At 34.7% G+C, this 16,997-nt stretch overlaps 1 protein-coding gene across 1 annotated transcript in view; it reads right to left on the reverse strand.

Annotated features, from left to right (window-relative positions):
- Window positions 1–16,997, reverse strand: part of LOC149784591 (uncharacterized) — a 94,441-nt gene that overhangs the window by 27,749 nt on the left and 49,695 nt on the right. Inside the window, exons 4-6 of the mRNA XM_089932655.1 lie at window positions 7,882–8,133; window positions 5,065–5,186; window positions 1,349–1,548 (exon numbers count right to left, since the gene is read on the reverse strand). Coding sequence (XP_089788781.1) covers window positions 1,349–1,548; window positions 5,065–5,186; window positions 7,882–8,133 — 574 coding nt within the window. The remainder of the gene's footprint in view (window positions 1–1,348; window positions 1,549–5,064; window positions 5,187–7,881; window positions 8,134–16,997) is intronic.

Genomic DNA, 16,997 nt, shown 5'->3' on the forward strand with positions numbered 1-16,997 from the left:
GCCTCAATCATGAAACCTGGGTCACATTGATCTGGTATTGGTATAGTTGAGTTTACACTGATGAAATGCATCCACTTACCAATTTTCATCAATCTTGATGAAATAGCATAAATGATATTGCGGGTGTAACAGTCATATAGTCAAAAATATGCAAGTCACCCAATTATGCTAATAACTTAACAGTGACCTAGTTCTAGTATGGCTGAGTTGTTTTCATCAAGATCTATCCACATACCAACATTCATTTGTTTAGACGAAGTAGAGTCCTATATATCAAGGGTTGAATGAGCAAGAGAAAATATATTAGACACTCATTCATAAAACCTTGGTTGCATATTGTCCTGGCGTTTCTGATTTACTTTTCTACAGATGTATCTGTGTACCAATTTGAATTGTGTCAGTGACATATTGAGGGTATAGCAAACAAACGGTTTAAAATATGTTACTCAAGTATGCAAATTAGGTTGCAATGATCACCTTTTGGTATGAATTTTATTTCACAACCTTTTATTTAATTCATCCTTTTCTCTTTCTGCATTTGTACAGGGTTAGAAGTGTGCCTCAGAAACCTTGAAAAAACCTAAAATTTTACCTTGACCATAGAAACCTAAAATATCTGAGTTACTTTTCAAATTACAAATTTTTCTGAGTGTCAGTGAAATAGGGCCATATACATTTAGGTTAAAATGAACAACAGAACATGCAAACATCACTCAAGAGTGCAATTAGGCCACAGTGGCCTAATTATATTATTTGACTGAGATTCCACTCACATACTAATATTTGGAAGTCGTAAGTGAAATAAGAGCCAAGGTACTGAATGCGTAATAACAAATGAACAAAGAAATCAATGGGAAAAAAATGCAATATCCCGTCCACACTTTGTTGGTGATGGGATGATGAGGAGACACACATCTTGAAAACTGGCATCAAAAATAAAGAAATAAACCGACAAAGTTTAATAGTAAGGATTCCTTTCTCATTGAAGTCAGTTTGTTGCTGCTGTCAGCAGGGCTGACTTACTGAGCACCATCAATTTGTCAGTTGTGTTGGTGTAACATCGTTCGAGATATTTAGGGTATAAGAAGTGAAACTGAAAACACAATTCACTCAAGTATGTAAATTATGGCCACAAATATAATGTTTTATTTTGGTTAAGTTACTTTTATTAAGATGCATCCCGATACAAATTTTCTTTAATGTAGGTAACATAAGCTGAAGTTATTGATGATATATTAAGAAAAAAGAAAGAAATGTACTATCAAAAAGCTATATCCCTCCAAACTTTGTTGGTGAGGGACAAAATCATACTTTGAAAACAGGCAACACAAATTAAAAATGTACAAACCAATAAGTTCTGAACTAAGGATTCCTTTCCCCCTGAAGTCAGACCATTTCTGTGTGACAACACTCTCAGGAGGGCTGCTTAACTGAGCACCATTGTCAGCAGAGATTTTTGGCTGTCCAGGCTGAGCATTGATCAGGGACTTCAGGGCATCAATCAACCATGTTGGATCCAACACTATGTTCTCTCTCAATACTTCAATGCTGAAAAGTAGCAGTATTTCAATGGATTTTAAATAAGTAATGACTGCTTGATGTTGCATGATCAAAGATTCATGCTTATGTCACCCGAGCTGGTTTTATTTTTGACCTTTTGTTTTTACTATGCATCGTTCAGACATATCAGAAGCAAACGATCGCTATATACATTCATATATTATGCATACTGTATACATACATACTTAGGCTAAACTTCACAGCTGTCATCCTCTCTCTATATTAATTCTGGAGCATTAAATAAATCTGTTAACTTCATAGTGTTTTTGAAAAATATGAATAAAATAATCAATAGTTCATGGGATTTTACAAAATTATAATCTGAGAAAAGAATTTCAATTGACAGATGCGTCCAAACGTTTCATTCCACATAGTACTGAATTTCAGTCGATACAAAATTAATAGCACAATGAATAGAACATCATGCACCTGCCCCATGTTTAAAAGTCTTTTATATACATAACTGATATTTATGTGCTAAAGAGAGTTCTACTCAGTGTCATTAACCTTGAACTTTGGCCCCAAATTGACATACTTGTCCTTTATACAAAGTGCAAGCCATCCATTAAATTTGGTTCAGGTGAGAAACTTTTATTGTTCAGACACCATTTCTATTCCTTTAACCACACTAACCTTTTGACCTCAAAAGCAATAGTCTTCTTCCTTAAAGTAAGTGCGAACTTTGGTAACTCCAGATGATGGAGAGATGTAGTTGCTATGTAATAACTATGCATTTTCTTTCATTGACAGTGGCCTTGACATTTGATCTTTTCAAGCCAAAATTGATAGGCTTCTTTCTCACCCCAAGTGCAACAAGACATCCACAAGTTTGGTACTTGTATAAGTTAAGAATTCAATTTATTCTGCAAAACCCAATTTTCTTCCTTTAGTTAATGATCATTTAATCACTGATGTCACAAATGAGAAGCATCTATCTTTTCCCATGTAAAATCCATTCGCATCATCTCTGACAACTACATGGAAACCATGTATGTTCTTTCACCCAGTGACCTTCACCTTTGCAATTTTGAAAAAGTTGCAACTTATTTATTGTCCCAAGTGCATACAATCCAATACGTTTGGAAACTGAAGAATGATGAGCAATTTAGTTTTTTGTGTGGAAGCAAAATAACAATCAATATTGGTGTCACACTAAAATGTTTATTGCTTTTATTTATTTATTAGATAAATGCCCATACGCAAATAAGCCAATGCAAGGGCCATAAATTATAAAACTTAAACTGTCAGTGGAATAAAACATACTTTAAATGCAATCGAAGTATCATGTAAATAAATTGCAAATGACAGCATCAGCTTTTATCCATGAAAGGCTGTTTGTAAGATCTTGAAATCAAAATTTGTATCATGATCTAATTGTTTTAGAATTACTGTAACGTCATGTAGTATCACCTTAACATCAGACAATATGAGTACACTTTAAGACTTTGGTGAAATGGACATGTTTATGTGCATTCTTTCCAAGTACTGTCTTAATAAACCCAGCAGGAACCCATGCGCATCTGTTATCACTTATCTGGGCAATTTAAATTATCTAATGTATTAAAACTGTACAGGTAAAATGAAATCTTACAGCACCTTGTTGCAATGTTCTCTGTATTACTGTAATGATATTAATCTCCCATCCATGACTACATATAAAGATAATCACTCTCTTTGTATAACATTAATTTATACAGCATGTGTTCTTGGTCATGATATTTTACACAGCTTCCATATAATTACATAAAAAATGTGCAGTTGAATGCTAAATAATAATGTAAATTTGAACTGACTACAATTAGCAAACACTAAATCTTGCCTTACTGGTCTGTCTATTAGGTGCTTATACTATCATAACAAAGGGTAAGCATCTTAATGACAGTGATATTATTTACTGTTCTAATATGTATGAGATCAAAAGCGATCTGGTTAAAACATTCAGAAAGTCTGGAAGTCACTCACTTGTTTCATGCCAGTAACTTTATGTATGGTTTTCTAAAAGCTATAAATATTGAATATGAATTAATCATGATAGTGGCCACTGGCATATATGAAATGCCACAGTATGCATACACTTGTAATAACCCCAGCCCCATCACAAATAACAACAAATTATGATTCAGGCATATGTTAACATTATTATAAGGTGTTCAGTGACCTTGGTCAATTTGTGTTGGGCAATAAAAGTATTTGTGTACATCACAGCACCACAATGGGAATTCAGTTCCTAAGTTAAATTTAAAAGACTGCACAAGCTAATTGCTTTCCAAACTAAATCTATCAAAAATTTATTTTATCTGATAAGTGTTAGTCATGTTGTAATATGTTGCTATATTTTATGTTGCCTTGTATTTTTCTTCAACTTTAAATCAGAGATTATTGGAATGAATTCCTAAGATGCATTATATTGCTAATCTACTTGCTTTATTGAAAATTTCTTTGACAGGAAAACTGGAAAATACCATATGCTTTTTATAATGTTTGGTCAAATGCAATTCAACAGCTTTGACGACATGTTTTATAAACGATTTTATACCTGTTGCAATCATGGCCATCTCTGATGGATTATCAGCATTTAAAACATTTAATTTCAAAGGTAGTCATATCATCTTTTATAATGGTGTTCATATCTGATTGATAATTAGCAATTTAAAAGTATTTATCTCATGATGTGTTATGTCATATATGATCAAATGTTGTTCTATAATTTTTCAAAAGTCAAATAATTTTATTTTTTATTTTAGGTAAGAGCAACCATATTTAACATCGTTTGTGTGAATGTTGCAATGATCTTCATTCCGTGACACTTTCTATCAAATCTGGCACAATTCTTTAAGAAAACATGACAGCATAATTTATAGGTGGCTGATTTATAGGTGGTTTAACTTATTTTAATCAATGGTGTTAATATTCGAAGGCAGATAAGCTTGTACACTTTCTGTTAATGTCAAAATACCGAAATATCCTCTATCTCCCGATGCAGAGAAGACACTGGCTAAAAAGTGTTACAACAAATTCAACAATGCTTGGATATTAGAGTTTAATTGTGTACCGTCAAGTAATAAATGTTCTGCATTTGTATTGTGTCTTTCATACAAAGTGGATTTTAATACAATATATAGAGGAAGATACGATATCACCAGGCATATAAAGACACCATCACATAGGAGCAAAGCTACAAGAAACCAGTACTCTTGGAAAGAGTGATGTGATGTGATTTTGATTTTTAACATAGCTTTAAGAATTTTTCAGTCATATCGCTACGATGTCTGCAATGTAGCAGTTTATAGTGATGTCTAGCACTGGGGCATCATGCCGCAGACATGTAGCATGATGTCCCACCCAGTCACATTATCCTGACACTGGGCCGACCAGTCCTAACACTAACCTCTTAATGCTGAGCGCCAAGCGAGGCAGCTGTTAGCACCATTTTTGCAAGTCTTTGGTATGACTCAGCCGGGGATCGAACTGGAAACAGTGATAACATGCATCATATACTCTTACTTGAAGTAGATGATTGTGCCTGTTTCATGCAAATATCGAAGAAACAGATCCAGTTCTTCGCTGCTTTCTATTTTGACAGTTCCTTGCTTGTTTATTTCTTCCACATCTTCACGAGAAATTACCTGCAATTGAAAGTTGACAAAGAATTTAGTTGGAGTGATTTGCTGAAATTGTAAAATAATATTTATGTGCTTCAAACTGTCTTTTTAATTTCACCATTATATATATATATATATATATATATATATATATATATATATATATATATATATATATATATATATATATATATCAACATGCACATATGCACAAAATCTCGTTATATTAATATTTAGACCACATTAATTGATGTGCCATGCATGATGTATCTAGCAACAAATTGGATGTATAAGGTACAGGATATGCCATGCATTATCTGTCAACAAACTGGATGTATAATGTACAGGATATGCCATGCATCATGTATCGATCAGGTACAGGATATGCCATGCATGATCTATCAACAAACTGGATGTATAAGGTACAGGATATGCCATGCATGATGTATCTAGCAAAAAACTGGATGTATAAGGTACAGGATATGCCATGCATGATCTATCATCAAACTGGATGTATAAGGTAAAGGATATGCCATGCATGATGTATCTATCAACAAATTGGATGTATAAGGTACAGGATATGCCATGCCTGATCTATCATCAAACTGGATGTATAAGGTACAGGAAATGCCATGCATGATCTATCAACAAACTGGATGTATAAGGTACTGGATATGCCATGCATGATGTATCTATCAACAACTTGGATGTATAAGGTACAGGATATGCCATGCATGATGCATCAACAAACTGGATGTATAACATACTGGATATGCCATGCATGATCTATCAACAAACTGGATGTATAAGGTACAGGATATGCCATGCATGATGCATCAACAAACTGGATGTATAATATACAGGATATGCCATGCATGATCTATCAACAAAATGGATGTATAAGGTACAGCACTGTTCATATTCACATGATTTTAAAGCTTTGTTTAAAGACCACATTAATGTCATACATCCTGCATCTGTCAACAACTGGATGTGTATATTACAGGACAAGGTGTTAACCTTGCCAATATCCATGAAAGCTTATGGCTTGGCTCCACAACCTCAGTCACATTTAAATACTGCATCTACCAACAACTTAACATGTACTTAACAGGCTACACTCATGAAAATATAAAGTTGCTATACTGGACAATATTACAGTGACCATAAGTGAGCCTGATAAGTGTAAAGTCCTTAATAATGACAATATTTGCCTTTAAAGACAGTCCTGCTCTTTCTTGTTTTATTTACATTCAAATGATAGTTTTGAATCCAGCACTTACATTCCTCAACGATAACAAAATTTTGAATAAGCTCATGTCCTTTTTGATGTCATAATGGTACAATTTTTATTTACGAAATCCAGGGTTCCACGGCTGAAATGTTCCTACTATCTTTGGAGAAAAAGTAAGAGGTGGAAGGAGATACATCCCCTTGCACTGGAGAGACCTTCTCTGGTCCCATAAAGTACACGAGACAGCTTTTTGATAACCTGACTGGAGAATATAGCCCATATGTCACGGAGCGGCTTTGAAAGCAACAAATTTTCAATTTTGTGCCCTAGAACTAAGACATCCACTGCTGCATTGAGAAAACCTAGTGAAGGAATTATCTGTTGAGTGGTTTGTCTCTTATAAGGAAGGAATTGCAAGAAAATAGGACTAAATCTTGAGCTGGTATGAGGTCACAACAGTATTTTTTTGTGTTTTGGGATTTGTAAGATAGCTTTAAACAATCTGAGTCGTATCGTTGTGTGTCTAGTGTGGCAGTTTATAGCTCAGCTGATACTACCATTTATACAACTCTTTGATATGACTTGGCCAGGGTTCGAACCTGTAAGCTCCCACATCTGAGGCAGATGCTCTTACCACTTAGGCAACGGAATCCTACAAACCTACCTTTTAAACTAGCCCTGATGTTGATATCTCATCCAAATTCCTTCTCCCTATATGTTGCTAATTTGAAACCGAAATTGGTAATTGTTACTTCTGTTATTTTCTGCCTATTCAACCTTACACATCCTTAACTTCTCACACTGCTATCCATTTGGTAATTTAACAACATGGATAGAGAAAATTCGGAACATATATCAAATCACACCTTCCTTACATACAAAATAATTTTGGCTAAACCTTATTAAATGAAGGACAAACTCCACAGTCCTACCATAACTAAATTATGCTGAAACAATATATTAGAAGCATATGACCCAGTTACCCAGATTCTGCATTGATTTCCTGAATCTCACAAATTTATCTTTCAACTGTCCCTGATGATGTCGATACTGAATGTTTTCTGATTTACTTCTCCCCACTTGCTCCTAATTTGTAACCTGACAATGGTAATTATGAATTCTGTTAATTCTTGAAAATTCAGTCTTTCACATCATTAACCTCTTTCTTGAACAACAATCCCTTTGGTCATAATGGTATGCAAGATTACAAGCAAGATTAGGTAAACAATAACCATGGTTGAGTTCAAAAGTCTACATATAAAGTAGTACATATAAAGCCAATGTCAACGCCTGAACTAAAAAAATTTATTAATCTGGCATAACTTGTATTTAGACCCTGCAAAATATATATAGGAATAAATGTTTTTAAATGCATCATACTAAACTTTAATTGCGAATCCACTTTACTTACTGGGTACCAGTTGTGATAATATTTATTCAAATCCAAGTCATAGATGTTTTAAATTGTGTGTGGGCAATGTGTACCTTCACTCCAGCAGCCTTACGCCTCATCAGCTCCTGTTCGAGGAGGAGCCACCGTGCAGGCATCACCTCACCCCAGTATGGCTGCTGTGATGCCACCTCTACAATTTTCCTCTTCAAATCCTCCAATTTACTGTCAACAATAGTGTTGTCAATGGCAAAGTCCTCACCTATCAAGTGAAACCTGGTAGGTTTGTCTTTTAGATAAGAGCGGACCTGTCTAAAGTATCTCTTACAGATCTCATGATGATTGCCCTAAAATGAAAAGTAGATTGCCAAATGGTGCATATTGGCAAATGTGCCTGTTTTATCACAGTCTGAAGTATTTATATAATTTTTACATGTTTATTCATCAGATGTTTTGTGATTTCAGCATGACAATTTTAACTGTCTTTGGTTTATGTGTCAGGCAGGAAACAGGATTTTGCAAACTATCTCTTTAAAATTTATATTTTTGTAAATTTTATTAAATTCATTTTGAGCATCTTAAATGTAATCTGATCAAATGTTAAAACATTCTAGCTTAAATATTTTAACAATACAACTCATTTGACTGATTTCTCTGTATATTTGTTTTCATGCCAACTAGCTATATGTTTTGAAGGACATTTTAATAATAATATCCTATCTACATGCCAACTACCTAAATGTTTTGGTTATATGATGGCTATTATAATGACAATCAAATATACATACCTATACAACAAAATAAAATGCTATTGTTATTATTCTCTTTCAAAAATAAAATTTCTCTTTAGGGGTTTATTCTATTTTGCTTTAAATTGCAATCAATACCTTGAAGTTTTCATCTCTTTGTGCGGATTTTAAAAAAATTGTAATCAATCATTTTGTATACATCTCAGTGCGCAGACACATAATAAATATACACAAAAAAGTCATTTATATTGATGTACAAAGTGCTAACAGTTAATTAGATCAACTTTAAGTTGCTGAAACATTCAGCGAATTGAATGCAGTAAAACCATTCCATCCGGTTTGGTTTCATTTGTATTGTACAAGATGAACCAGACAGATGTAATATCACCTCATTAATACTCATTGATCCTATTCATTATCAGACTCTTGTGACAGCCTGATGTTACAATTCCATTTGCTATGGTGAATCATATTTGTGCATGTCCTTCAGAGTTTAACAAATTCCATTATTCTGATGCAAGATAAATATATTAATTTGCATGCTTGTTACTAGTTATCAAACCTGTCTAAGAGCACATTGATATAAGTCCATACTCCAAGTTTTAACGTAATCAGATTTGAAGTATGGCCCCAAGAACAGTCACTAGCAACTGCTGACAGACCAATGGATGACCAATGGAGAGCCATATCATATATAGCCTTACCTTATTACTGGATGACCAATGGACAGCCATACCCTAAGCTAATATGACTTTATTGATTGATGATACATGGAAAGTCATGCCATAAGCTAATCTGACAAATGAACTAATAAGTAAAACCTATACAGACAAGAGAAGCTTCCCTTTCCTCAATGGTTTTCTGTATCAATATTCAAATAAAATTATAATACTCACTTGGATCTCTATTTTATTAAAATAAGTCTAATTTAAATGTCCTGTGTGCAATCATCTCAAATCTGTATTCTCTCACAAACATTCTTGTGCATAATCAAGTTGCAAATGTATTAGTATAACTTCTCCTTTGCAAGCGTATGGAACTGAAAATTCAAAACTGCTTTAGTCTGACTGAATCTAGTCCTGTCACACAGTTGAGTTACTGGTGGCATATGATTTGTGTTATAATGACTGAGTCTAGTTGCATCACACATTTTAGTTATTGGGGATGGATGCTGATTAGTTTTATATCTGAACCTAGTCCTGCCACACAGCTGAGTTAAAGAGGTCACGTGAGTGTTATTATAATAACTGAATCAAGTCTTTTCACACAGTTGAGTTACTGGAGACACATGTTGAGTTACTGGGGATACATGATTGGGTATTATAATGAGTGATATAGTCCTGTCACACAGATGAGTTACTGGTGACACATGATTGGGTATTATGATGACTGAATCAAGTCCTGTCACAGTTGGGTTACTTGGGGCACATGCTTGGTATTATAATGACTGATATAGTCCTGTCACAAACTTGAATTACTGGGGATGCATGATTGGGTATTATAATGAATGAATATAGTCCTGTCACACTGTTGGGTTACTTGGGCACATGATTGGTATTATAATGACTGATCTAGTTATGTAACACAGTTGAATTAGTGTGGGAACATGCTTGGTATTATAAAGAATGCTTTAGTTCTTTCACACAGTTAAGTTACTGGGGGTACATGATTGGCATTATAAATACTAGGTTTAGAGCTGGTGACATAATACAAGGTAGGAGAATGAGAATAAATAAACGTTTTCAATTACCAAACTATAACATTCATTATAGATAAAATATAGGCATTTATTGTTAGATATAAAATATAAAAATATATTATTAAATATAAAATATAGGAATTTATTATTATATATAATAGTAATGTAGCAGAAGACTAAATGTTTAGTCAGCAAAAGCTACATATATTTAGAAATATATTTCAATTCAGGAAATGCAGTTTCAGAATCAAATCAAATGTCAAAAGAAGTTACTATTAACTATATGTGATCTTAAAGAAAGTGGTACATTACTGCTATTTGGCTTGTGTCATTTGGTTGGGTCTAACTCAGACCCTGTAAAGCCATTTGGTTGGGTCTTACTCTTGCCCAGTATGGCCACTTGGTCTGTATCCATTTGGTTGTGTCTCACTCATACCCAGTATATCCACTTGGTCTGTATCTATTTGGTTGGGTCTCACTCATACCCAGTATAGCCACTTGGTCTGTGTCCATTTGGCTGTGTCTTACTCATACCCAGTATTGAAACTTGGTTTGTGTCATTTGGTTGGGTCTAACTCGTACCCAGTATAGCCACTTGGACTTTGTCCATTTAGTTGAGTCTCACTCATACCCAGTATAACCACTTGGCTTGTGTCACTTGGTTGGGTCAAACTCAGACCATGTAAAGCCATTTGGTTGGGTCTCACTCATACCCAGTATAGCCACTTGGTTTGTGTCCATTTGGCTGAGTCTCACTCATATCCAGTATAGCCACTTGGTTTGTGTCCATTTGGTTCTGTCTCATACCCAGTATAGCCACTTGGTTTGTGTCCATTTTGTTGGGTCTTACTCATGCCCTGTAAATCCATTTGGTTGGGTCTTACTCATACCTTCTAAAGCCATTTGGCTGAGTCTTACTCGCCACCCAGTATAGACACTTGGTTTGTGTCTATTTTGTTGGGTCTAACTCATACCTTGTAAAGCCATTTGGCTGAGTCTTACTCGCCAACCAGTATAGACACATGGTTTGTGTCCATGTTGTTGGGTCTAACTCATACCTTGTAAAGCCATTTGGCTTGGTCTTACTTGCCACCCAGTATAGACACTTGGTTTGTGTCCATGTTGTTGGGTCTAACTCATACCCTGTAAATCTATTTGGCTGGATCTTACCCATACCCAGTATAGACGCTTGGTTTGTGTCCATTCTTTTGGGTCTAACTCATACCCTGTAAAGCCATTTGGCTGGATCTTACCCATACCCAGTATAGACTACAGTACAGGTTTTTGTCCATTTGGTTGGGTCTCACTCATACCCAGTATAGCCACTTGGTTTGTGTCCATTTTGTTGGGTCTAACTCATACCATGTAAAGCCATTTGGCTGGATCTATCTCATACCCAGTACAGACTATGTTATAGGTTTGTGTCGATTTGGTTGGGCCTCACTCATACCCAGTACAGCCACTTGGTTTGTGTCCATTTGGTTTGGTCTCACTCATACCCATTATAGCCACTTGGTTTGTGTCCATTTGGTTGGGTCTTGCTCATACCCTGCAAAGCCATTCATCTTATGCCGATTGGTTGGTTTTTATTTATTTGTATGTTAATATTTATTTGCCAGCATGCAGGCACCTTGCATTATACTGGATATGATCTACTAAGAGCCTCTTCTCACTGTATCCACTGTTGTGGAGGGAAAGTGAGGGATACTCCGAATGCAAATCATTCTTGCTCTGTCCGGTATTGTCCATGGATAGTGGGGTATTATCATGAAATAAATCATTGTCAGATATAATACTAAAAATCTATCCCAATTTATACAAGTTTGTAATTGACAGGACTACATTTTCTATAAATCTAGAGATAAAGTGAACTTCAAAAACAAAATAGCTGCATATCGTTATGTAATGTAAGAAGCAATTTTCATGATAATAATACAACCATATGAATGACTGTAACTTCTTCCAACAGCTCCTCATTTAATCATGTGCCATTTGTTTGCATCTATTAATACCATGCTAAATTGACACTAGTTTCTTCATGCCATTTTGTATGCACCTAATAATACCATACTAAATTAACACTAGTTTCTTCAAGCCATTTATTCATCAAAAAAGTGTGGGGAATACTAATTATATTTTGTATTTGATCTTTAATGTTTATATGTTGTATTTGATCTTTGATGTTACATGTTTCCTGTAGATTGTGTTTATGTTTTGTGGGCCTCAAGAAAGATTAATTAAATACTAAATGAGGCACCATCCTAAAATAAAGAATTATTATTATTATTATTATTAGTATCATTATTATTATTATCAAATGGAGGTATTTTGAAATCAGTCAAAATAACACCTGACTGCATTGAGGCCATGGAGGCTATGTTATTGGTCACATTAAACAACCCAAGCGGCATACTTTTCATTTAAATTAAAATTTAAACACTGGTTATACAGATCATGTAGGCGTTTAGTACCAACAATCCCAGAAATGAGTGTCACGTTTTTGAATTTCATACATATATCTCTGAATGCTAATTATTCACTATTTTCAATCCTAAAGTGTCAACATTTCTTGGAAGGTACTTACATAAAATCCTAAAGAAATACATCAAAGTCAATGTTAAAGGCTGTGGATATCTTGGGATATTCAACCAAAGGTGTGATCCAGTACAGACTGGATTGAATGTCATATGCTGTGATGTCACAGTGAGAATCAAAAATATTCATACCACCTTCTTATGTTTTATAATTAGAACCGACATCTTCTTTTCTTGACCTAGTTTCATTATTGGCCACCACTAAAAGCGTACAATGATCAAAATTTACATCTGGAAATTTTGATGACAGTTAAGATGCAAAGCATTCAACAATCGTTCAAAAATCAAGATTGAATTGACCAGAGCAACAATTAATATTTAATTAAAGATGTAGAACTGTGCCAAAATGATGATTTTACAGTGCAGAACAACAATTAATATCTAATTAAAACGAGCAAATGTGCCAACAAGACCATGTTAAATCAACAAATATTTAATTAAAGATGAGTAAATGTGCCAACATGACTGTGTTAAATCAACAATTGATATTTAATTAAGGATGAGTAAATGTGCCAACATGATCATGTTAAATCAACAATCAATATTAAAGATGAGTAAATGTGCCAACATCACCATGTTAAATCAATAATTAATATTTAATAAAAGATGAGTAAATGTGGCAAAATGAATATGTTAAATCAACAATTAATATTTATTTAAAGATAGCAATAGCAAACACTGCTATAGATGCTGGCCTTATGAAAACTGACAAAAAGCCTGATGTAAACATAGTATATAAAATCCACTGATATGGATGCTGGCCTTTATGAAAACTGACAGACAAGAGGTGTATTGAGACATATCAATATCAAAACACACTGCTATGGATGCTGTCCCATATGAAAACAAGCCCTATCTAGACAGAGCAATAGCCATCACATTGCAATGGATGCTGGCCCTTATAAAAACTGACAGACAAAAGCCCTCCATAGATCTTGTTAAACATAAGTAAAGCTAGAACTTTATCATAAAGAAATGTATTAAAGATTTAAACAGTTAACAATCATGATGCCAGTTAACTTATCTTCACAAAGTCAACATAAAAGTGCATTTAATGAGATCAAACCTGAGTACACTGAAAGATAAATGTTTCGCACACAAACCATAACATATAATAATTAAATTTGACATATGGGATAAACCATGTGTGGTTTCAGAATGTGGGCTGGAATAACAGTTCCTAACATTTTCAAACTCACCTGCATCTGCATGTAATTATAGGGAACTAATCCCACTTCACCCATACTGTTTCTGGCATGCCACCACCCTGGATATGATTTTGCAATCAAACTGAGCTTATCTCCCTCTGAGAAACTCAAATATCCTGGATCATTGTTTTTGTAATGATACAGTGCTATTAAAATGTGCAAGAAAACAAAACAATATAATCGGTAATTGCTTTTCATACTAATGAGTGAAAATTAAACTCACTCGAGTGCCTGGAGGACCAGTCAATTAGGCTTAAAGTTTGAAAACATGCAAAACTAATTTGAAACATATTACACAACATAAATGAATGCACAAAGGCTACAATGTGATAAACTTAACAGTGTAAAAGATGTGAAGTGTTACAAATGTAACAGAGACAAGAGCCCCTCATTTGGACTGATGATACTGTACTGGGTGAATATAATTACCAGGAATTCAAGATACGACCATTTTTTCCTTTTAACCATTGAGTGTTGAAACCATCTCTATTCTTCTTCAGTGATAACAAGATTTTCAGTATGTGAGAAAGCTTGCCAGTAGCTTCTCATGGGTCGGTGGTTCTTTCTGGGGTTTTCCCGGGTTCTTCCTCCACCATTAATACTGGCCGCCATGTATAGCCTTTCGTGTGCTGAAAAATGGCGTTGAACCCTACAACAGCAACAACAACAACAAGATTTTCAAATTATCTACTTTGGTGAACATATTCGATTTCAGCTTGGCGCCATCTCTATTCAGGACAAAGCATATATCAATAGAAGTCTTTTGGTGAAAACAATGTGTCACAATGGTCATCCATGCAGAGGGGTGATAGAGACAAGATTGGTGAGATATTCATCATGGCAACCATATTGATTGTATGGATGGCACCATTTTCTTTTAAAACTATGAAAGTATCATACACAGTCTACTGGAGAAGCCCTTACCTTGATATATTCATCCCTTTTAATAAATAACCATATTTGTATTAAGTTCACAACGGTGACTATATTGAGTGTTAGTCATTTTCAATAAGGGCCAACAAGACACCAGAAGAATTTTTTCGGATGAAATCTCTATTTCAAATGACTTTCAATTTGACAGCAGCAAAAACAAGATTTTCCAGATATCCACATATTTGACACCAGATCACTACCATTTTAATTTATAATCAATGAAACATGATCAAACATCATTTAGTGAAAACCCCATGCTGATATAATCTTTGATTCAGTAGCAGTGATAACACAATTTCAAGGTGGTCACTATGCCAGCCATGTTAGAGACCATATCAGCACAGTTTAATATTTAGGACCAACTTGACAATGCAAACAGTATTTTAGTGAAAACCGCACGTTGGTATGTGTTTGTGATTTTGATTTTTAATATAACTTTAATCATTTTTCAGTCATATCACTATGATGTCTACAGTGTGGCAATCTGTAGTGATGTCTAGCACTGGGGCATCATGCCACATACATGTAGCATGATGTCCCACCTAGTCACATTATCCTGACACCAGTCTGACCAGTCCTGACACTAACCTCTTAATGCTGAGAGTCTAGCCAGGCAACTGTTAGAACCATTTTTATAAGTGTTTGGTATGACTCTGCCGGGATTTAAACCTGCAACCTCCCACATCCAAGGTGGATGGTCTAATCACTAGGCCACTGGAGTGGTCTCATGTTGATATGAATATCCATTCAGGAGGAGGAATTACAAGAGTGTGAAGATGGCTGCTGTCTGGCTGCCATATTGGGGATCAGATTGGTAAAAGTTTGATTTACATTCAACTGGACATCAAAATAAGTCTTTCGGTGAATACCCCATTTCAAAACAACTTTCAGTTCAGGTGGATATGGGATAACAAGGTTTTCAACCTGGCTGCCCTGGGTCCATACTGATTGTCAGATCGGCACTATTTTTATCTGGAAGCAGGAAATCATCTAAAGATATATTTTATTGAAAACCCCATGATGATATGTCCATCCATGAATGAGTATTAGTGATAACAAGGTTGTCAAGCTGGCTGCCATGGTGTTCATACTTGTCCGATCAGCACTATGTTTATTGGGAGCAGGAAGACATCTTAAGATGTATTTTATTGAAAACCCCATGCTGATATGACCATCCATGCAGAAGGAGGAGTGATAATATTTTGGATGTAAGATTGCTATCATTTTCATTTACCACCAATTTGATATCAGAAGTCTTTTAGTGAAAACTTTATGTTGATATGACCTTCCATTAGATGGAGCATGAATAACAAGGTAAATTCAAAGACTTCTCCCAAACTTTCAAAGATCACAAACAGAGATTTCCAAGACCTATTTTTGCTAACATTGTGTATACAGGTTATATGAGAAAACAACGAATGCCAAATACTACAATATTGTTTACTGATTAAAGTCAAACTATAATTAATTTCCTAAAATAGCATTATAATGATCTGGAAGATAGGTTAACATTTGTTATTTTTTCAGAAATATGTAACATACGTGTCAGATTTAATACAAAATAAATTTTTCTCTTAACTGACATTAGCACTGCTTTAAATGCATTATTATATTTGCTTTGCTTTCTCTTCAATCATTTTGGAAAGAGATGCCACCACTGTCATCTTTTCCTCTGCTCTTCTCCTAAGTGCATTTGACTCTGTGACAAGCACAACGAGTCCTTTTAACTCTGCCTCTTCTGCTTTCTGTACAGAGGAAGCATGTAGGCTGGCAATGTCAGCTTCAAGACGCAGCTTTTTGGCTTTAAGTTCTTCCACTTCATCCAAGGCTAACTCCCATTTCTTTCCTTTTTGGTTTTTCTTCTCATCCTTCTCCTCTGCTTTCTTCTTATCCAGATAGGCATGGTACTTATGTATGAAAGTAATTTTTAATTTGGTTTTACATACTAGTAAGAAACGCTATTTAGACACAAATTACCATTTAAAAAATGGCCTCTGAAAAAGTGAAATAAAATATAGGGGTACAAAA

Source organism: Sinohyriopsis cumingii, chromosome 14 (assembly GCF_028554795.1).
Source record: "Sinohyriopsis cumingii isolate HCF-2022 chromosome 14, ASM2855479v2, whole genome shotgun sequence".
NCBI lineage: Eukaryota > Metazoa > Mollusca > Bivalvia > Unionida > Unionidae > Sinohyriopsis > Sinohyriopsis cumingii.